We start from the raw sequence: 23018 nt of genomic DNA, 5'->3' as shown, positions 1-23018 counted from the left end.
CTGCGGGTACCGCTGTTTTGAAGGCGATAAAACTTCACTGATGAAATATACCGGCCTCTGCACTCCATAGAGTTTTCCTTCCTCTTCTCTTTCGATGACAAGTGCCGTGCTGACCACCTGAGGTGTGGCTGCTATGTATAACAAGAGGGGTTCCTTCTCTTTAGGCTCCACCAAGATTGGTGGTGTCGAAATTGTGCACTTGAGATCCTCGAAAGCTCTATCTACCTCTTCATTCCACTGGAACTTCTCTCCTTGCTTGATTAAAGCGTAGAACGGTAACGCCTTTTCTCCCAGCCTGGCGACGAATCTGCTTAAAGCTGTGACTCGCCCAGTTAACTGTTGTATTTCTTTCAACTTTGTTGGCTTCCTCATTGTGACGATAGCTTGAATTTTTTCTGGATTAGCCTCAATCCCTCTGCTTGCTGAGACTAGGAACCCGAGTAGTTCTCCTGCAGGGACGCCGAAAGAACACTTCGTCGGGTTCAGCTTGAGACAAAACTTGTCGAGGTTGTCGAAAGTTTCCTTTAAGTCCTCGATCAGCGTTGTCCCCTTTTTTGACGTTATGATGACATCGTCAATGTACACTTGTACGTTTTTCCCAATCTGTGTTGCTAAGCACTTCTGCATCATCCGCTGATATGTTGCTCCCGCGTTTTTCAGACCAAAAGGCATTGTTTTGTAGCAAAACACGCTGTAAGGTGTAATGAACGCTGTTTTGACCTCATCCTCTTCTTTCAACCTGATCTGGTTATAACCAGAATATGCGTCCAGGAAGGAAAGACGTTCACATCCTGCCGTGGAGTCAATAATTTGATTGATCCTTGGGAGGGGAAAGTGATCCTTTGGACAGTGCTTGTTGAGACACGTAAAGTTGACACACATGCGAATGACTTTAGTATTTTTCTTCGGGACCAGCACTGGGTTTGCTACCCACGTGGCCTCTGTATGCAACTCTTTAATAAAACCAGCTTCTCTGAGTCGATCAATCTATGACAGCATAGCTTTGCGGTTTGGTTCCGAAAAACGCCGCAAAGGTTGTTTAATTGGTCTCGCTAGTGGATCCAAGTTTAGGTGGTGCTCGGCAAGTTCCCTGGGTACTCCTGGCATGTCAGCTGGACACCATGCGAAGATTTTCCAGTGCTCACGGAGAAACTCGACGAGCGCGCTTTCCTATGCGAGGTCCATGTCTGTCGTGATGGACGTCGTTTTCTTTGGATCTGTCGGGTGAATCTGCACCTCCTTGGAATCTTTCGTAGTGTTAAAGGTTGGCTCCCTGAGAGGCCTCCCTACATCTGGCAGCACATCATAATCAATCGTGAGCCTTGATGCCATATACTCTGCTTGCATCCCAAAAGTTTCTGACAGTCGATGAAAATCCTTGTCACATTTATCGGCTAACGCAAAACTTCCTTTGACTGTAATTGGTCCTTTAGGTCCAGGCATCCTCCACAACAGGTACGTGTAGTGCGGTACCGCCAGAAACCTGGAATACGCTGGTCGTCCCAACAAGGCGTGATATTGCGACGGGAAATCCACGACTTCAAACTGCAACCTTTATATTTTGTAATTTTCTCGGGTCCCAAACTGAACATCGAGATGTATCTTCCCCAACGGATAACTCGGCTTCTCTGGCGTGATACCATGGAAACGTGTGTCGATTGGTTTCAGATTTGCTAGAGGTATGTTCATTTTCCTTAGTGTATCTACATACATAAGGTTTAGACTGCTGCCTCCATCTATGAATACTCGAGATATGTCGAACCCTGCGATTACTGCTGGTAAGATAAGTGCTGACTGCCCTGGTCAAGGAACTTGCTGCGGGTGATCCGCTATTGTGAAGCCAATGTCCTGTCCTGACCAATTTAGGTACTCAATCGTTGGTGGAGGCATCTTCTCTGCCATGAACACTTGCCGCGAGATTACTTTCTGAACTCTATTGGACGGCCTACCCTTCTGAATCATCGAGGCCGCACCGTTGGAGTTGGGATCAACGTATGGAGGTGGTTGTGGTGCTGCCGCTATTCTGAGCTAGTGCCGATTTTCGTCCGTAATTGCGGGAGGAGGTGGCAAGTGGATCTCACTCCTGGGCCCTTGAGGATTTCTATTTGTTGCTTGAGCATTGGCTTGCCCCGCAAACCTCAACATTGCTTGAAAATTTCGACAGTCCTTCTGCAGATGTCCTGACTGTCTCTTTCCATTGATGTCGAGATAAAAATGCATCTGACACGGCCCGTTCATCATATCCTTGGGAGACACGAAAGGTCTCTGGAACCTTGGCCCACTATTTTGCCTGTTATTTCGGGAATCATTTCTGTTGTCGCCTCGCTGCTCGCTACTCCTTTGATATTCATCTCTATTGCTTCCTCCAGCGCTTCCTCGAAATCCAGCCGAGATTTGGCGAGGAGCATCGTAACTCGAGAATTGTCAAGAAAATCGTCGTCTATTTTGAAATTTTCGACCACGGTCCTCCTCTGGTGACCTGTGTCGCTTATTGTGAACATCATCTTCTCCATCTGCCCACCTGTTTGCTATCTCCATCAATGCTGATACTGTCTTTGGGTTGGTTCTCCCCAAGTCTTCGACAAAATCTCCTCGTCGAATTCCAGCTACGAACGCATCTATCGCTCTCTCGTCAGATATGTTTTTTGCCAAGTTTTTAATGATGTTCCACCGTTGGATGTACTTTCTCATTGATTTATCATGCTTTTGTCGACACGATCTCAACTCTTCTAGTGATGCAGGTTTTTTGCAGGTGGATCGGAAGTTCTTGACGAACACGTCCTCAAAACTGTCCCAGCTGTCGATGGATCCCGGAGGGAGCTTCTTTATCCAAGATCGCGTGGCTCCACTTAGATGTACTTGGATGCTCTGCATGGCTATTGCTCTGGTTCCTCCTATCAGCTTCACCGTCTCGAGATAATCAACTAGCCAATCATCTGGATTTTACAGGCGTCGAATTTTTTGAAGTTATGGGTAATTTAAACCCTGAAGGAACTCGAGTTTTCCGGACCCTCCTTGTAAAGCACGGCAGCCCACACATATCCTCGTCATCTATCTCTGGGGAGTGCCGATGTTCCCTTATATTTTGTCGTGCTCTGTCCACCCGTGCTTGTGTTGTTGTGTCTCTTGCTCCACTTGTTCTCTCGGGACCTGGTGCTGCTGCAGTAGGTCGTGGACTATTTTGCCTTGCTGGTCCTTCGGGAGGAGAAGTTAGAAACGCCGTTCCCATGGCTCCGACTCCTGCCATGGCCATATTGTACAATGCTTCTCTTGGATCTCCGGGAGGTGGCTTGGATGCGAGGATGAAGGCTTGCGTCGCCATATACCCAGCTTCCGGTGTCTTAGGGATAATATTCCCCCTTGTGTCTATCGACATAAAGGACATGTCAAGGTTTTGAACTAGATTTTCTCTGTCAGCCTCAAGTATGTTTTGCAGCCGAGATCTTGCTCTGTTTCGAGCTTCTCTGTGACTATCTCCCGAAGTTCCTGAATGTCGACTTAACTCCGCCCTTCGCCTGCTTGATGCGGAAGCTGCCTCCCTTCTTCTGTTCAGAGCAGCTGTCTGTTTTTCCAATTCTCTTCCAACACGGGCGAGTCTATATTGGTACGCTTGCAATTCTTCCGACGTAGAAGTTGTAGTCATTGGTTCTGTACCATCCATAGCTCTTGCGGCTCTATCCCACGCTTCTTGTGGAAGTTGAACCCTTAAACGCGGTGTAGGCCCAACATATTTAGTGCCTAGACCTCGCCTAAGGTCAGCGGGATCGACGTATGGATTTCCCAAATCGTCAAAAGCCTCTGACGTCTCCTCCTGATCACGACTTGGTTCTCCGATGGCATAAATCTGATGATATTTTAGATTCTGAACCTTGCTGGGTTTGGTGACACCATCATAGAGATTGGTGAAGACCTTTCCAACAGTAGTGGATCTGTCGATGAAGTTGAAGCTGTCGATGTTGCTCGAGTCATCGCTTATATCGGAATCCGCAGATGACTCGAAGGACATGTCGCTGAAGATCTTGGCGAGTTTTTCGCTTGCCCTGGTGCTGATGAAGCGTGGCGATGAAGTCTTCTCGTCGCCTGACTCAATTGACGATGTTGAACTTGAAAAATCGGGATCGACCGCTGATAATCCCGACGAGATCGGAATTTCGAGACGATACGCTCCTTCTTTCTCGATGCGAAAGTGGAACCTTCCAAACGTTATCCCCATAGGCTCCTCCACATACGCATATGCATCCAAACGGGAGGGCGGGTGAGGAACAAAATCGACTATACCAGTTTCGATCTGTTTACCTCTGTCCATCGCGTTGCTTGCAGTTGACGAAGTCGACAATCTTGAACGTGCCATCGAGATCAGATCCTTGACGCCTCTAATCCCCACGGACGGCGCCAATTGACAAGGGATTATCTTATCAATGCCTACAGATTGTAGACTGGGGTTTTAGTCGGAAGTAGAGGGCAAGTAGATCTCGAAGGTTTCAGCCGAAAAGTGCTCGACGATGAGAAAACTAGGGTTGCGTGAAACAATGAATCGATACTCTCTTTGCCCCTCGACTCCCCCTTATATAGGAGGTGGAGTGGAGGGATTCATAATACACAGGTTACAGAGTCCGGGAGGGTTTCCAACCCGTCCCGCAAGATTACAAGTAGTATCTCCTAATACAACTCTAGCTTTGCTTAATAATAACATGGGCTTCCGAACCTTCTTATTCTTCGAGTCATGGGCCTCCAGTAAACCCCGGGTATCATCTTCGGCAGGACCCATTGGGGATGCCTATGTCACCGAACACCTGAGAAAAAAGGCAACTAAGTTAATTACTAAGTACTAAGATGTCAAGCAGCATCCCGCATAAGCAAAATCACGACAAAAGTTGTCATGAAACCAGATGAAAATTAATGCACGACTGGTGCAAACGCAGTCCCGCACCCCGCGCCGCTTGACATCTTACATTCTTACTACGTATGATCGAACACGCCTATGGCTTCTGTTGTACAAACTCGGCCAACAAGCACCACGGTGATCAACTGATAAGAAAGAACCCACACGCTGACAAAGAAGCCCTCTAAGACTCAAGTACACCAATTTTTCAGTCTACTATACCATCAGTTAAATCGTGCATACACATTAAATAAGATGATAATGAACATGTAAAGTAAAGTGGAGGCGCGTGAGGGTCAAATAGCTGGTCAAAACACCTTTCATGTATCTTCCTCCACCAATCAAGCCGTAGTTGCTTTGTTGCTTCCGTAAAACCCTTTCTTGAATCGTTGATCAGACATTCATGCATCAGTTCCGTTTGTCTCGGCCTTCCTGGCATTGAGGCAGCCGCTATTATGCTCCCCTTTGCTCCCATCGCCATCAGAAATGTTGATAACGTCAAGGTTGTACATCACCGGTATCATGACAAACGAGAGGACATGGTTTTACTTTTTGTTTTCCAAAAAAAGATTCGCGATTGATTGAGATTTGCTCTAGACGACGAAGCTCGACCTGTCAAATTGGTGAATCTGTACACGTGGATACTAGTAGGGGGGGTCATGGTTTCGACCCTCGAACGATAAGGAAACATTGTCGACGCTGGGAGGAATACACCTAGGCAGTGGTGGATTCATCCTTTTTTACTACTTCTTCCGGTTCTAAAAAAAAACTTCTCAATTTTTTGCAGATACGAAAGTGTATAGACATGTTTTATTTATAGGTACATCAGTATCTATAAAAAGTTAAGAAGTTTTTCCGATACCATTGTGCTACTAACAATCTAACCACGTGTTAGGTCATGTATAATGGGACGACATCAACATTTTCTTAGAGCTACCAAGTAGGATTTTTGCTCAGTTAAGTTAAAGAAGAAAAATAAGAAAAAGAAGGTTGTCTTTCCTTAGCTAAGAGATGAACCCTTAGAAAATATAAGGGAAGACTATTTTATGCGTTCTACCATTTGTCTTCCTTTAGCAAATTAATTTCTTTCCATAAATTTATTAATTATTATTAATTTCTGAAATACTAACAAAAAATAATGTGTTGTGCAACTTATATCTATTGCTTTCTCTAGATGATGGCTACGGATAGAGTCGGTGAGTCCGTGCCCTACTTTTTCTTTTTATATCAATTGACGCTTTATTGATCACATAATATCATTACAAAGTTCTTTCCGGACAAAAGCCGAAACAACACTGAAATAAAAATTACTAGACTTAGATTCACAAGACCAAGCTAAAACATGCGCCACCTTGTGCACAGAATGCCCAACATGTTTAAATTAAGGAACACGATTTGAAGCCCTTAGCAAGAAGCTTGATGTCCTTCACCACAATGCCCACCACAGAACGGTCCATAGCCTTGGCTTGGATACGTTGCATCAAAGAAAGGCAATCCGAAGCCAGAATATTGTCTTGGAACCCTCTCTTCTTAGCGATTGCCAGGGCTCAATGAACCGCCATCGCTTCAGCCAATTCCGGAGAAAAGGACCCTGCAATACCTTCATGACAAGCAAGCAGCAGATTTCCAACATTGTCACGGATTACTGCACCCCAGCCTATACTAGGAACTTGAAGATGGCAGCATCGACATTTACACAGAGTCACAGACACACCTGGCAGGAGGAGGAACCCAACGAAGAGAAGGTTCACAAATATTGGCCGGAGGTAGTTTGTAACAATGTTGCACAATACCGTGCCCTACTAGGATAGGAACTGTGTACACGTACCCTGAGACGGCCTTAAATGAGTAAAGTCTGTATTAAACCTTCAACTCATAGATGGTGTCTGGATCAGACCCTAATCTTTAAATCCCTGAAATCAGCACCCTGTGCTTATTAATCCCGGTTGATTTAAACCTTAGGTTTGTTTGGATTAGTTTGGCTCACCGGAAATAATACAATCCCGGCCGGGATCACCCTCCACTCTCGCTGACTAATGTGGCATGCGTGTCATGTTCGTGTCTTTCCTTGGTATATTTCTCTCTCACCTGCTACCTTAAATAAATTTTCCATTTACCGTTCTGTACTTCTGAGCCAGCTACTGCTCAACGGCATCAACCTGGCATCGCTGGAAAGTTTATTACGAATCTCGCAAACGGTTGGAGATATGACTGAACTCGCAAATAGATTAGGGCGCAGGTTTAAATGGATAAAACCGCGGCCCAAGACGGTCACGCATCGTAAATACGGATGACCCCGGTGTCCGGGACGATCCAAACCCGGTCCCAATCTGGTGCAGGTTTGCATGGCCGCGGATGGCACGCGTCGTCCTCGCGTGTTCGCTTATTCTGCGTGTCTGGTTCATCTCTCGGTGCCCCAGTCCTACTAAATGTGGACTGGGGAGGGGACTGTCCCTATCCAGTCCCCACTCTCCACTCCGGCCGCACGAGCTTGACCTTCCGCGCTGTCATGGCCCCGAAACGAGAGTTCGAGCCGGCCGCCAACGACCACGAGGCCAGCAGCAGTCGGTGAGCCGCGCCGACGGCGTTCGCCATGGGGCCGCCGGCTCCCATCCGCGACATGATCTACGTCACTGTAGCGGTGGCGCAGATGTTCTGGGAGGCCGGCGTCCCAATGCCGTGGGGCGACGTGCACCTCCCCCACGGCTTGGCACCTGAGCCTAGATTGGGTTTCGGTGCTGCCGATCCCGGTCTCCGACCGCGCCCGCATCGCGGAGATCCGGCGACGCCACACGCAGCTGCCTGCGGACCTCCGAGAGGACCCCGCCTATGGCGACACAAGTCCCAACTGGTTCGAGGTGGAGCCCGATGAGCGCCGGCACACGTGCTTCACGTCGGCGACGGTGAGGCCTCGCTCGCAGCTGCCTCGTGCGCAGCCGCGCACGCCTGCTAGGTGGGCTGGCCGCCGCCCCGGGAGGAGGATGACCCCAAGCTGCAGGCCGTGCTGCAGCGTCCCGCGAGCTCAACGACCTCGAGGACTGTGGTGACCCTGCATACCACTGCATGTTGTAGTATGCCAGTCGTTGATATAACACTCGCGAAGTACCATTCCGCAAATATTACATCCCTCAGAGTAGTACAACAGAACATAGCAGGGTCCATAACTCATTCACATATTATTACAAGTAGCATACACAAGTCGTCTCGGAGCTCCTCCTGGGTCCTAAGAGGATAACTCCTGGGTTCGAGGTGAACCCAACTTAATTTACAATACCATAGTCTTATTAAGCCAAACATTTATTTTATCGAGCAGCTAAATAGTAAGAGTTTGCGCTGCTCGGCTACTACTACTCCTCCTGATATCTTTAGGCTTGTTCTCCTCCGGAAGCCTCCCCGGATCCGTAGACTATGACGTAGTCTACGCCTTCAACACCTCCTGAGAGGTCTGGTTCCTCGTAGCCGATGATCTCGGCTCCATCATTGCTGTCGTAGTCCTCCTCCTCCAGACGGTTCAGACAATCTAAGCATGGGGTTTAAGAGTGGTATGAGTACGAGCGTACTCAACAAGTTCATTTTAGATAAGAGGTGTTTTATGCACTAGCTACGATACTAGACCAGAAAGTCTAATACCAATGCAAGTTTTGATAAACATTTCTTCAAGAGATTGTTTTTATTTCAAAGAGCTATGTCCGTCAGCCTTCACCGGTTTACTAGAACTTCATGGAGCTCCTTTCCGGCCGCGTTCGCAGTTCCTCAATCCCGGAACAGGGAGTGACAGGTCACAGTTCTTTACACTCTGCAGAGGTGTGTTGCTTTACCCATAAGAGATCTTAACCTTGGTGCCAACCGGGCAGCTTTCCCGTCCACACTTCCTTTGGTGTGAGGCCCGGTATAAGGTCTAGCCAATCATGTTCCTCCGCTACCTCGCACACCCACCCTTTGTTGCATACCCCGACCACAGGTCCTCGTCGGTCCTCTTATACCACTTAAGGATGGACCCCGACCACGACAACAGTTTGGGACTCGTTAACCAAACTCCTTCGCCGGTAGCTGCAACCCATCATAGACCACTTACCGTGGGGAATTAGAATGGGATCCCCACCCCACCGCTTGCCCAACCTGGGTCAAGTGTCTACGGTAAGCGCATCCGTTGATGTACGAGAGGTGGAAACACTTTTGACTACTCCGTCCCACTCCAGATCTTATGGTTAACACGGGTATTACGGCACAAGAATCACTGGCGACATTTGTTGTTTAATCCTAGATGGATATAAACCCTTGCAATGGAACCTCCACCATATCAACACAATCCATGGTTCCATTGCCCACCACATAGTCATATTCATAGTTATGAAAGTAGTGATTTTGATTTTTATGCAATAGTGATAACCATAATACTTTGCAAGTAATTTGATAGAAATACTCAAATGACATGAGCAAGTGATGAACTTGCCTGAACACTGCAAAGTTTTGCAGTTGGAAGGTATGGACTGACCCTTGTCCTCTTGTTCTGAAAAATAGCATCATTGTCCGATAAGGGCAATGGTTAAAGAAGCAATTATGCATGATTCCATTTTTAGGGTTTGTTCCCCCCTTCCGATGTCGTTATTATTTTATGTAAGAGGTTAGTACTAAGAATACTTTGGGAATACTTGTTTAAGAGTAGAATACTACCTTGAAATGTTGTCAAGGTGTTTTGAAGTCCAAATTCATTAATGGACTTATTTGCATTAATGAAAATAATATGTGTGATTTAAATTATTATTTAAATCATCAAATTAAGATTCATTCTTAATTGTCTTCAAAAATTCTCCTTGACATTTTATTTAATTAGAGAATTTTATGCTGATCTATTTTCATATTTTTAATTATTTTTTTAGAGCTATTCAACATTTCTTACAAAATTTCAAAGTTTCTGTATTTCTTGGAATTAGGAAAGGACCTAAATGCCCTTGGGCCCCACCTGTCAGGGTGGCCCAACGGGTTAGGTCGCACCCGAGCCACCCTTTGGGCTCGGTCGGCCCATTCGTTCTCTCCCCTCTCCTCGCGCAGAAACCCTAATCTCTCCCTTTCTCTCGCGACACCGTGGTCGCCTCGCCGTCGCCGAATTAGTCCGACCGCCACCGGCCGTCCCCGCCGGCGAGATCGGACGCAGTCGAACGGCCGCATGACGGCGCATCGATTGGTCCGCGCCGATCTGCGTTTCGCTGCTTCCTCGTCGTGCCCCCTTCGCCTCTGCTCGTCTACCGTGGAGTTCCGCGGCGATTCGTCGCCGCCGACGTCCCTGGCGTCACGGCGCTGCCGTGGTTTCGCCCCTGTGGGCGCGAACAGCCGTGGCACCACCATGGCCCGGCTTGGCCAGGCGCCGCCGTGCTCACTGTTGCTCTTTGGTGTTTGTGGCTCACTGTTGCTCACTCTGTGCTGTGTGTGTATCATACAGACTTAACCTGGTGTGTATTGTTGTTGGCTTAAGCAACTGCTGTTGCTTGCACTGGTCCATTGGATCACTGCAAAGCCCTGGTGCTTTGATTTATTTGTTTTGTTCACTTATCCGTGTTGCCTGAATTTTACTGAAGTGGATAAGTGATGTGAGCTGCTTTGCAGTTGTGATCATCTAATTAATTGTGACAGGGCTAGATGGATGCCAGCTCTCAGTTGTGTACCCTAGCCCTCTACTGAATCCAAATGGATAATGAGGTATAGGTTCTTGTGCTTTGGCTCAGGGTTGAGGTGGCCCTGGCAGCACTTGTGTTGCTGTCCTGGTTGCTCCCCTATCTGTGATTTGCCATGGTTTATGTTGGCTGACTGGAATGGAATAATTGTTCACTGGCTTGATCCAATTTTGGACTTCCAGTGACCTTTTGGTGTTGACAAAAATATATAGACAAGTAATTGTCTATAATCTGATGGTCTAGCTAGCTGTAGGTGCTTAGTGAGTGGTTTAGGCTAACTATGGTTGTATTCTTGGCTGGATTCCTCTAGTTATGCATGGATTTGCATAGCTGTTGTTCCCTTAGGATGTTAACCTATTGGTCTTACCCATCTGTGCTTGCACCAAATGGCTTGGCAGCCAAATGATGACACACACAGGGTAATCTACCCATGCATTGCTCAGTTGATGCATTGTATGCTTAATTATGAGCAAGGTATGATCTTGCTCAGGCTTTTGTGTGGTATACCTCACTCCAGCTCCTAGAATTAAGTGTTGTTGTAGAGGATTTCTTCTGTGATGCTTGGTTTGCTTGCCCTTCTCCTCCTAGCAAGCTTGAGATCTTGGTTTAATTTCTGGTGATTGTGAATAGATGAGACAGCTCTAGCTGTTCACCTGTTCTTGGTGTTCCTTGCTGTTCTTGGTGAACTTACCACTGCTGTTGTCGATGGATGAGCAAATGACTAGGGTTTGAGCACTGAAAAGGTTAAGTATGGTGCCTCTATGCTCTCCCTGGTCGACAGCTTGGCTCTGGTCACTTTGGTGACTCACTGATGCTGTGTGTGTGTTGTGCCACATGCACAGGCAGTGCCTGGGTGTTGAGCATGCACACCTGATGTGTGTGCTGCTTGTGTGTCTGTGTGAACCAGATCCTGTGAACTTGGCTTTGGAGAGGATCAGCTCGGCAGACTTGATATTATCCTCTATTTCCATTCTTTTTTTTAACCTGCCAAGTGGCTATGCCACTTGGCATAACTTCTTTCTTTGTTGTGCTTGTATGCAGGAATCAGGAATTGATCAAGATGATCCAGAAGATCATCAAGTCCAAGATTAAGTGAAGATGTTCTTGTAGAAATTTAGACTAGGATATTAACTTGTAATTTGTCTTTATTTTCCTTTCTTCTATTCTGCCATTTATGTAATGTGTTGTATTATTCTTTTATTTCACTTATGAATATTGTAATGACATTGTAATGTGTGTGATGATCAATAAAGCTCAAAATTTTCTCTAATGAGCTTTACTTTAATATTATTGTTTATCTTGATTATTATTGATTATTTACTTAATGAATTTCTTCATTTGAATTATTTAAGTAACTATTTAATGTTTGAATTTGAAATTCAAATTCAACCTTGGTTTGAATTCAACCATGTCATATCATTTGGAATTCAATCAAGCAACTCTCCTCTCTCTTCTCAAAACCCTAAACTAGTGAAGTGAGAAGCAAGTTTGTCGCACTCTCGAAACCCTAACCCTGTAAGGTGTCGAGAGAGAAACTTGTCCCTCTTCGATGCAGTTTTTGTGTAAAAGCGCGAAATTTCCCCAGAATTTACTATGCAATGCACATCCCTTTCTAAAATCTACCCCTCGATCGTCTCTAAACCTGGGACATTACAAGGACCTGGTCAAATGATCGTACCTCGGTTCCACGCTGGAGGAGATGGCCAGGAAGGCCCAGGAGGACGCCGAGGCCGAGGCGTGGGCATTCCTCGCCATGGCGCGCCGGCAGGAGGAGGCCACGCGCCAGGCCACCGCGTCCCAAACCCTAGACTAGGGTTTCCTCCTTTTTTTTAGTTTAAAGCCCATATAGGTCTTTCTTTTGTGTAAAAATTGCCCAAAATATGGCTAAGTTTAATGAACTCTAGTTTAAATTTAATTTGTTTTTGTTTTCCTTTTTATAACTTTTTTTATTTTGACATTTGGGATACGTTCGCGGTTGGGGCAATACGCGACCTAAACGTACCGACGGCCAGGTCCGCCTGTCCGTGTGTCCGCGCGGTCACTCAAATAGCCCCATCCGAACTAGCCAACGCGTCCGATTTAGATCGCCCCTTACACACGCAATATTGAGCGCTTCCATCTCGGAACGCCGTCGCTGGAAGTCGATGACTTTGTGGGAGTGAGGACTGGGCGCTGCTGGGTCACAGTTGGAGGAAACAAAGGTGATGTTGCTGAACAACACCGTCCATGCCCATTGGCATTATCACAAGCACCTACCCTGCACACAAACAACCAGTCGTTAGGCACAGGAGTGTCCTGTGCGTAGCTACGCCCGAAGGCAGGAGTTGTGGTAGTGGATGGGGCGGAGGCGGTGAGGATTGTTGTGGTTAGGGGCGGCTGGCGGCAGGTCCAGAGAAGTGGGGTTGACTACTACTAGGTCGTTGTTGTCGTGACTGCCGGCGGAGCTGGAGGAGACGAGGAGTGCGAGAAGCAGGAGGCAGCAGGGAGGCCTCCGAGTGGGAGCTATAGGGGAGCAGCGGCGCTGCTGGACGCCCGCCGCCGGTGCTCCGCTAGAAGAGAAAGTTCAGGGATCTCGCCGCCGACGATCTCGTCTTCGTTTTTTCGGGAGCTCGCTGTTTTCCAACCAGGAGACTAGCTACGGATGCAATTTGACGACAGAAGGAAAGAGAAAAACATACATGTGGCCATGGTAGTCAGTGACAGTAGAGGGCGATCCTGGGCCGGATTGTCTTAATTTCGATGAGCCAAACTAGTCCCGATAGGTCCAAGGTTTAGATCGATCGGGATTGATTAGCACGGGGTGCTGATTTCAGGGATTAAGAGTTCAGGGTTTAATTTCAACATGCTTTACGAGTTGAAGGTTTAATATAGACTTTACTCGCCTTAAATCAAACCGCGCGCACCAAACCAACGTGTTAATGCCATCCAATTAACCGAGACCTGCACAAACCTGGTAGGAGTAGTGATTGAATTCCCTCGTACACTCGATCGGCCCAGGGCAAAATCTTGGTCTCGTCGACCCGTCCATCGCTCACGATGGCGTACTCGCCCGTCTTGTACCCCGCGGGGTTGGCTCTCGCCGCCGCGCACGTCGGTGCGGCGACGCGCCGCCCGGCTCCATCCGCTTCGTCCCCCGCGCGCGTCCATCTCCTCCCTGCGCGCTCCGCGACGGTGGTGAGCACCTTTCTTTAATCCCTTCTTGATCGTCTACAATTTTAACTATCCGAGCTGAGACCCGGTCGTGACTAACTCATGAGCAGGGCCCCTTGCGTGCGCACACGCGCCTGAGATTCAAGCAGCGCGCTCCTGCGGACGACGGCGCCAAGGAGCGTCAGCCGTGCGCTCCGGTGAACAAAGACGGTGGCGCTGATCAGGCCGACCCGTACGCCGGGCTGTGGCCGTGGGGGGACTACTTCCCCGGCGACGCCGAGCTACGCCAGGAGGACTTCTCCGCCGTGCAAGAACGCTTCTGGCGAGAGTCCAAGGACGCCGCCGCGGCGCTCAGGGACATGGTCGCCGGCGCGTTCCGTCCGCTCCTGGACAACTTCCACCATCTCCGCTCGCTCGGGACCGTCTACGACACCGAGGACTACCACCTCGGCATGCCCTTCGGTATACTCCCGTGACCATCAACGCAGTGATCAGAAATTAATCTTTGATGATCTGACATGAGGAAACTCTTTCTTCAGGTGCGCTGATCGCCTGCATTGGGTTTTACAAGCTGTGGAAGATGGACCCGTCGACGTTCCTGGATGCCGCTCTCGGCTGCGCCTTCTACAAGCTCAGCATCGTCTCGTCGCAGCTCCGGAAACAGGGATTCTCCAACGACCTCGTCACCCGGGTTAAATTTGGTTAGTTCTCCAGGCCTGCAATATACACACACCTATCAGATAGTCGCAACCAAAACTTCTTTTGTGGCCGCTGATTAAGTTCCGTGCCTTTTTTTTAACCTATGCAGTTCTCATGCTCACCATGGCTGTCAATGATTTCAAGAATAATCTTTGTCCACTTGATGCTATCAGGTGAGGTCCATGTTTTGTTTTCTTTGAGCTAAGGGCGTCCATGTTTGCCCTTTTACGTTAGCAGAACTTGTTTTGCTGTTTACTGACACAGCAAGCATCCATCCAATTTTTTTTTTTTTTTTTTTTTTTTGCCACAGGGGGCCTATTTATCTGCTCTATGCACTGACATTTGCTTATGAAGTGATTGGCGTCAAGAAGCAGATCAAGTATGCTATGGCTACACTTGTATGCTTCCTAAAGCACCCAGAAGGAAGACGCCATCTACGCGAACTGCTACCTGAGGTTGAACTTGAAATCGTAACACGGTCTGGGATCGTCCTCTGATAAATCATGTTAACAATTATGTAAACGTGTTTTTAGTGGTTCTGTGGACGACACTGATTTGTTTCATCTGTATTAGTGATATTACTTGGGAAGGCAAATAGAAACATCATACCAAGCATAACTAGTGTTGATTTGATTTCGTATACTGACATAGGGTTACTGAAAACTCATAGCACCGCATCTAATAACAAAGGCAGAGAAATGTGTTTGTCCAATGCACGGGTCATCCTGTGCATGTTGGTGCCATTGCATTCACTTTGTTCCATGCTTTAAGATATGTGCTTCTGGGTATCATTTAGGTTCATTAAGTTTCAAAAATCCAAAACAAATTGCACGCTACGAAACCTAATGATTGGGTGGTCCCATGCACGGAATAAACACCACTTTTTTTTTTAACCTGGACCACGCTAGCCTGAACTCAAATCACACCAAAGTTTTACAGGGCAGAGAAGGAGAGGGGGGAGAGAAAAAAAGGAAGATCTCAAGGCAGATCATTGCCATTACACCAAGAAGTAAGAAGGTGAGATCAGATGGGGGTGGTACAACGATAAGCCCAAAGCCTAATGTCCTCTAGGCAGCGTCAAGTAACCAGCGCGAGATTCTAGGCAACACTGGAGAAGGTCGTGATGTAGCACGCCGGTGCTTTGGCAGTGGGTGGCAGCCCACGACTAGAGAAAAAAAAAATCTCAAGGCGGATCATTGCCATTACACCAAGAAGTAAGAAGGTGAGATCAGATGGGGGTGGTACAACGATAAGCCCAAAGCCTAATGTCCCCTAGGCAGCGTCAAGTAACCAGCGCGAGATTCTAGGCAACACTGGAGAAGGTCGTGATGTAGCACGCCGGTGCTTTGGCAGTGGGTGGCAGCCCACGACCAGAGTCCTAGCTCTTGCAGCTGAGGAAGTTGATGTGCGAAAGTGGAAATTGATCATGGTTGAAGAGTGAAGACACGCGCTGGCAGCAATCTAAACAGCATCACTTGTAGTTAGACATGTTAATCAACCTAGATCGATCGGGAATGATGGAGACCAAAGTAGATCAAAATGGATACCAAAAGGCAATCACAATCTTTTGTGAGGAACTAGTTACGGCATTTATATCAGGAAAGAAACTGATCTGATACAATGTTAGGAAATATGCAACTGGTATTTCCATGAAGTCGATATGTATATACAGGTACAAAGGTAAAGACGTAGAAAACCCCTTATACGATGGCTATATAACATGACTAAGACATAGAAAGTATATCTGTCTAACAACTGTATCACGTCCATTCTACTCTCTGTAACATATATCCAAGAATAACATTCTCCAACTACCTGCAAAGTTCAAACAAAGATTAACTTTAGTAATAAATGAGAAAAATATATTGAGAACCATAATTGATGCAAACATACACAGTGTTAAGTTGAGATGTTTGTCATACCTAAGAATGGAGAATTGATAATCCCTATTACGAAAGTTGCATCCCAAAATGCATTTTTAAGGGTTGTCACCTTGTCCAGTACATTGTGATAATGAAAAAACACGCGTCTCAATGTCTGTAACTACCTGCAATATTTAAACAAACTCCTATATGAGTAAAGATTTGGCGAAGCTATGTTCAAACCCCGTGACTGATACAAATATGGAAAGAATGTTTAAGCTGGCTGATTGTCTCATACCTCGAGGATCCTGAAATATTATGAGTAAACTTTCCAATGAAAAAACATATGCGTCTCAATCTCTGTAACTACCTGAGATATTTAAACAAACTTTATATGAGTAACGAATTGGCAAAATTATATTCAAACACAGTCGCTGATACAAATATGGAAGGAATGTCTAAGCTGACACATTGTCTCATACCTCGGGGACACTCAAAAATTGTGATTGCCATGAATAGGGATGCAAATACCAAAACAGATTTTAAAGCATTGCTCGCCTTGTCGGGTACATCTAATGTTCTGCATCTACCTACAACATTTAAACAAACTATTAGTAAAGATTTGACAAACTATATTCGAATATGATATGAAGATAGAAATTATTAGTGGCGTACTTCGAGGACAAAGAAATGATAACTGCTACTAGTAGAACTGCAAACTCCAGAGTGGGTTTGTATGTTTTGTTCCCCTTGTCTAGTACATCGACGATGAACAATGCCCATGGGACCTCTTTGTTTGCAAAATATCCGACAACTGTGCACCCAATAAGCAGTACAAGTGTGGAAACGGACTTCCATGAGATACGCTTCCACACCTCATTCACCTTCTGCCAAAAGCTTGGTGGCTCCACTGGAGACTCTGCATTTTGATAATGAAAATATTCAATCAGATTAAGAAAAAAATTAATCAACAGATTGTACATCTATACATGAATAACCTAAACAGCAAGTCACATAGCAGATTGCTGGAAAAAGCGGATAACGACAAGAGGAGTGCTTCTGTGTTTTCCAGATATTTTTTGCACGACTTATAAGCAAACCAAAGACTGTGATTAGAAGAGTTAATCCACCTGCTTTCATTAAGGAAAAGGGCAATTTAGTCACTGCGCTTAAATAGTTAATATACATGCCATAGTGGGACCGAAACCGCAGAGTGCGCAACTACCCCACGAGGCCACGACCCACGTACTCGTTCTCATGGGTGCAAGAATTACATGTTGCTGAGTCGCAAGTTGTCAATTGGGTACCGACTCACAGACTAGTCGTGACTAGTTTCAACTAGTGCTAGACTAGTTGATTTGTAGTCTGAGCTGTAAGTACTAAAAAATTCTAAGTAGTGTACTAACAGTAGTAATATTGATGGCATGGGGAGTCTAGAGAAGTCTGATACTGTGACAATGGCGTCACAGAGAGCTGAAAGGCGGCGGTGCCGGCGATGAGCTGGCGGCGCAAGGGGAAGGGCAGCCAGAGGAGAGGCGGCTGGGTGGGCAGGCTCTGTTTCGATCTGGAGGGGTAGGGTTTCACGGGAAGGACATTTAGTTCCAGCCCAAAACTAGTCACTCGGCTCAGAAAAATAGAAAAAATCAAACCGCAAGTCACAGGGCATACAGCACAGATACACGGAATTCCCAGATACACATGGAGAGGCTCATATGGGTCCTGTGTGTCCATCATGCACAAGGTATTTCTGTTTCAATACCCCTCCCCTCCCCTGGTAGAAATTATGCTTGTCATCGAACAAAAACCTACCATTGCTCCATTGCATGTTACTTGGACAGCTATACTACATGAACTTGAAAGTTACCCATAGCCAGTTATTGCTCCTTAGTTTCATTAAACTATGAAGTACTCATCGCTGGACTGAAAGTACATCTCCCGGGTGCAATGGTTGAATATTTGCAAGCAACAGATGGTCACCTTATTTCACCTAATGTCCAGGCCTAAAGTTAGTTATCCTCCCTGCAGCCACTTCATAAAAAACATACAACTCACTTCAGGGCTACAGCCATTGCATGTACTGCCAACTAGACTCGTGGTGGGGTTGAGGACACAAACAATCACATTGATCATGCTGAAGGCATTACGAAAAAAAAAACAGCATGGTTTGCTGCTGTCTCTGGTGAACACCATGATCATGAAGCTCATGGGAGCACCTATTCGCGAGCATGGGTAGATGGATGTTCATCCAGCAGAAATTTTAGTGCACCATCGCTGAATGGCTTGCTCAGCCCGTGCGGCAACCTGGCACAAGCAAACAAATGACTCTGGTTCGGTCTCCTGACGAACTACCATTTCACCGAACACTTTCTGGGCGCCAGCAAGGGGTCATCTTCTTCTCCAGGAACTCAGGAAGCCCCAGTTGAACGAACCACCGTGACTTCTCTAAATCGACCTCCACAACCCCCTCACCCCTCCCGTCACACTCCAACCCCCACAAAAATCATGTCAGATCAAAGTTCGGAATTACCGGGAGCTGCTTCTGGCTGGCACCTAGAAGGCGGAGCGCGGACTGGAGGCCGGACCCGTGCTGCAAAACGAGTTCACGGTCAGATAATGGTAGCCCGAGCAACAGAATGGACAGGTAGCGATCGGAACTTGCCATGGACGAGGGGGGTAGCGGGAGGGTAGGAGGATGGCGAGGCCGAGAGGCGGCTGCGCACGAGACCGCGCGACGGCGCACAGGGGCTGCGCAGGCGACGGAGCGACGCGCGGCTGCGGCAGAGTGCGCCTGAGCCGCCGGCGCCGGGAGCGAAGGCGGTGGCCATGGCCGTCGCCTCCGCGGAGTTTTCTTCTTCCCGTGTTCCGATTTTTTTGGAAATTTTGCCCGCTCAGCTTTTTAATTTTGCAGCCCATCCAACTACACGTGGTGTGTACCTAACTGTACTCGTGTTTTAACTGATAAGTACTTCTGTTTTTAGTATATTTGGTGCAATTTTTTCCTTTACTCGCTAACTCAGACTCATTTCGTGGATTGTACTGTACTTTACGCGCGATCAGACTCGTGTCTTGTAGGTGTCTTACAATGCATGTACTTGCTCGTGTTCACGATCACCTTTCGTATGCTGCGTTTGTATCTGCCGTGTGTGCGTGTATCTTGTACTCGTTCGTGTGTTCAAGCTGTCGTGTGTTACGTATTATCACCTGCTTCGTGTGCGTGGTATGTCTATTTCGTGTGTCAGATTACGTATATGTACTTGCTCGTGTGCACAATTGTACCTACTCGTGTGCGCGACTATACCTGCTCATGTACGTGACTGTACTTGTACTCGCCCGTATATTTAATCAACTGTACTCGTTTTTACTGGCGACGCAATAGCGTATTTGTGCGCGCGTGGACACCCTGATCAATTAGGAAAAGAAGAACCCGTGGCTAGCTAAATGCATGCGTGATGTAATGGGGTGCATTCTTGCCTGGCCGGGTACTCGTTCCGTCGCTGGCTGCGGAATGTATACGCGATGCGCAGCGTGCGTACTCGCTCGCGCGCGGGGCCGCGTGGGTTGGCTCGTTCGGAACGTTTAGACACGTGTCAAGCTGTCGTACGAAGATCAGAGCGATACTTCTCTTCGCGAAGGTTGGTCTTTATCTATTGGTACCCCTTTTCCTATTCATCGCCCGCGCTTTGATTCGCAGGAGTGTTTTGGGCCGCGGCCCATTAACATGCCGGGAGACTGTAGGCCACGCTTTTCCGGTTTTCGTCAGGTTTTCTCGGGTTTCGGTTTTCTTTAGGTTTTTCTTCATTTTTTCAATTTTTTATTTTTTATTTTTTTATTTTTTAACAAATTTTAAAGTGGAGTAAAATTTAAAGTTACGCAAATTTTAAATTCAAACAAATTTCTGAAGTAAGCACATTTTTAATCTGAGCAAATTTCGAATCTAAAATTTTTTTAAATCTAAGCAATTTTCGAATCTGGACAAATTGAACCTAAGCAAAATTTTGAATCTGGGAATTTTTGAAATAACCGACTAATGGGCCAGACCCATTAACGGGATAAACCATCGCTAAGGGGTGATGGTTAGGCGCTCCCAGCGGCTAATTCTATACACTGACCAGGTCGGGTATTGGGCCTGGCCTGTTTTCATTTTTTCTCCTTTTTTCGTTTTCATTTTTTGTTTTTGTTTTTCCTTTCTCTTTTGTTTATTTTTCTGTTTTCTTTTTTTCTGTTTATTTTCCTTTTTGTTCAAATTCAAAAAAGTTTAAATATGAAAATAGTCAAATTCGAAAAACTAAAAAATGTTTAAATTTGAAAAGTGTTCAAACTTAAAAATTGTTCGTATTCAAAAAATGTTCATATTAAAAAATGCTCAATTTTCGAGGAAAAAAAGTTGAAAATGTACAATCTAAAAAACTATTCAAATTTTGAAAATATTTTAATTTTAAAAAAAGTTTTTTAATTTCAGCTTCTTTTTAAAAAGTTGAATTTCTGGATTTTAAAAAAAAATTAGAAATATTTCAGCTTTTAAAAAATGTATAAGAAAAAACAGAAAAGCAACGAAAAAACGAAAAAGGAAATAAGGTGAGATGGATCGTGGGCCGGCCCAAACATCTGTCTAGGGGTGTGCTGCGCTTGGTCCGTGCCGACCAGGTCGTCACACAACACCCCCCTCGGCCAGCAGTGGGGCTTCTTAATGCGCGCACGCATGGGAGGCTAAGTTGGATTGCGGCCCATGTACATGTGTTCTGGGTCTTTCCGGTTTCAATACCTTTCTAGAATATCTGGTTAGTTTTTTTTCGTTCGGTTTTTAGTGGTTCTATCTTTTTTCATTTTTCTTGCCCTTTTCCGTTTTTCCTTCTTTATTTTTGGTTACTTTTTAAATTTCAAATATGAGGAAATTTCAAAATTGAGAAAATTTTAAATTTGAGCAAATTTCAATTTCGAGCAAATTTTGCTCAAATTCGAGATTTGTTCAAAATTATTATTGGTTAGATTCGAATATTTTTCAAAATTATTGTTGCTTATATTCGAATTTTGTTTACAGTCATATTATGGTCAAATTCAAAATTTGTTCAAAATAATTTTTTTCTCGGATTCAAAACTTGAATTTTCATTGTGATTCAGAATCAGTTTAAATTTTAATTTGTTCAGTTTCAAAAAAAAATGATACAGATAGTGTGGAGACAAACCCAGGTCTATGGCATGCTCAAGTTGAGCTGTAACCACTGGGCTATAGACAATATCATGTAGGAAAATAGATACAGATCTTCTTAGTTTCGGATTGATATGGTAGTAATAAAAAAAGTGTGACATCGTGACCAACAAGTTAATAGGATTGATATGATAGTAATATCAAATGTGCGTGCAAAGCTCTTAGAAGCGGGACGGAAGGAACTCAGAAGTTAAGCGTGTATATAAAATACATACATGAATTTTCTCCCTATCATATTGAATTCCCACATATTTGCAACATATATGATGATAATACCATGTTTTATATTGATTTATGGGGATTTACCAATGATCCCTTTTATTTTATCTATAACTCCATAGAACAGGAAAAACCATATTTTATGTATATTTCAATTTCAGAAACTATACAGAGTCAAATTGGCCTAAGATTTTTGGAGCGTCATTTTTTTATTGGGAGAAGCATCTTGGGACCTGGAAGCAAACCTGGATGGGCCTGAGACCCAAAAGAGCCCAGGTGGCGCGCCCAAACATGTAGGGTGCACCACCTGCCCTCTTTCGGTCGTTGATCGTGCAAATCGCGTGATCTTTTCGTTCACCGACGTATTTGGACCTAAAAATCACTATATATATGGCCCCAAAGAGTGCTTGAGAGGGGACCGCCGCAGAAAGGCATAAACATGAAAACGGAGGCTGCATCAGAGAAGATTGGAGGGGGAAATTCCACCGAGATCAGCGTCAGAGGGATCTCTACCTTTTCCAACGTCTTCATCATCATCACCACGATCAAAGGAGAGTAGTCCACCTCTGGACTATGGGTTTGTGGTAGTAGCTTGATCCATTTCTATCATGTTCTTCATAGATCTTAGTGTCATATGAGCTGTCTCACATGATTATGGCCATATTTGTAATCCTTATTGATAAGGGCTAAGCCCAAGGATGTGCCCGATCTTCACGGATTTGGGTGGAATTCGTGGGGGGAGGTGGATGAACGCGATGAACACGAAGAACACGTAGGGGAATCGTGGGGATACAACACACACACGCACACAAATCGGTTTTCCCTCGTTGGCCCGAACCACCAACTCGATAGAGGTTGCGAGAAAAGATCTTCCAGTAGAAGTCCCGCAAAGAGATCGACAAATCGAAGCTCGCAAGATCTAGAAGGGTGAAAAGACCGGAAGGTTGATAGAAGTGCAAGCAAAAGACCAAATAGGTAGAAGTGCAAGCAAAAGATCAAACAAACGGTAGAAGTCACCAAAGAGATCTTCACGAGTCGATAAGGAGCCCGGGTGGGTACAAGATCATAGATCTAGGTAGGGTTCCCACAAGGGTGAGCTAAGCTCAGGTTTAATTTCACTTCAAGTCTAATCTCAGATCTGAGCCAACAAGGCTATTTATAGGTGGGGGCGAAGGGGTAAGTTACACGCTGAAAAGTGCTGTCTCGATGAAGTTCGATGGGGCGGAAGTTCCGGTCGTCCTGGACGGAAGTTCCGGTCAGGGGCGGAAGTTCCGGTCTTGTGGGCCGGAAGTTCCGGTCGGGGCGGAAGTTCCGGCCAAGTTCCGGCC

General features: G+C 46.0%; 1 protein-coding gene and 1 long non-coding RNA gene across 2 annotated transcripts; one reads left to right on the top strand and one right to left on the bottom strand.

The window, feature by feature from the left end:
• The first annotated feature begins 13590 nt into the window (after positions 1-13590).
• LOC127298265 (uncharacterized) lies at positions 13591-14985 on the top strand. The gene is made up of 5 exons (XM_051328169.2): positions 13591-13728; positions 13815-14166; positions 14244-14405; positions 14513-14576; positions 14714-14985. The coding sequence occupies exons 1-5, from the start codon at positions 13591-13593 to the stop codon at positions 14898-14900; spliced, it is 903 nt and encodes a 300-aa protein (XP_051184129.1). The 3' UTR covers positions 14901-14985.
• Positions 14986-15977: 992 nt separating this feature from the next.
• Positions 15978-17264, bottom strand: LOC127298264 (uncharacterized). Its single transcript, XR_007849684.2, has 5 exons — positions 16941-17264; positions 16748-16855; positions 16564-16635; positions 16326-16450; positions 15978-16218 (listed from the first exon to the last, which is right to left on the bottom strand). It is a non-coding gene; the product is annotated as an uncharacterized lncRNA (long non-coding RNA).
• Positions 17265-23018: the final 5754 nt, after the last annotated feature.

This window comes from Lolium perenne, chromosome 5, assembly GCF_019359855.2.
Source record: "Lolium perenne isolate Kyuss_39 chromosome 5, Kyuss_2.0, whole genome shotgun sequence".
Lineage (NCBI taxonomy): Eukaryota > Viridiplantae > Streptophyta > Magnoliopsida > Poales > Poaceae > Lolium > Lolium perenne.
Note: the sequence above shows the minus strand (reverse complement) of the source record. Positions and strands in the feature narration are given on the sequence as shown.

Excerpts from the sequence above, each read along its gene's own strand:
- LOC127298265 (XM_051328169.2), top strand. The coding sequence starts at position 13,591 with ATGGCGTACTCGCCCGTCTTGTACCCCGCGGGGTTGGCTCTCGCCGCC. Across the intron at positions 13,729-13,814 it reads CTGCGCGCTCCGCGACGGTG|GGCCCCTTGCGTGCGCACAC; the intron begins GTGAGCACCTTT and ends ACTCATGAGCAG. Across the intron at positions 14,167-14,243 it reads CCACCTCGGCATGCCCTTCG|GTGCGCTGATCGCCTGCATT; the intron begins GTATACTCCCGT and ends CTCTTTCTTCAG.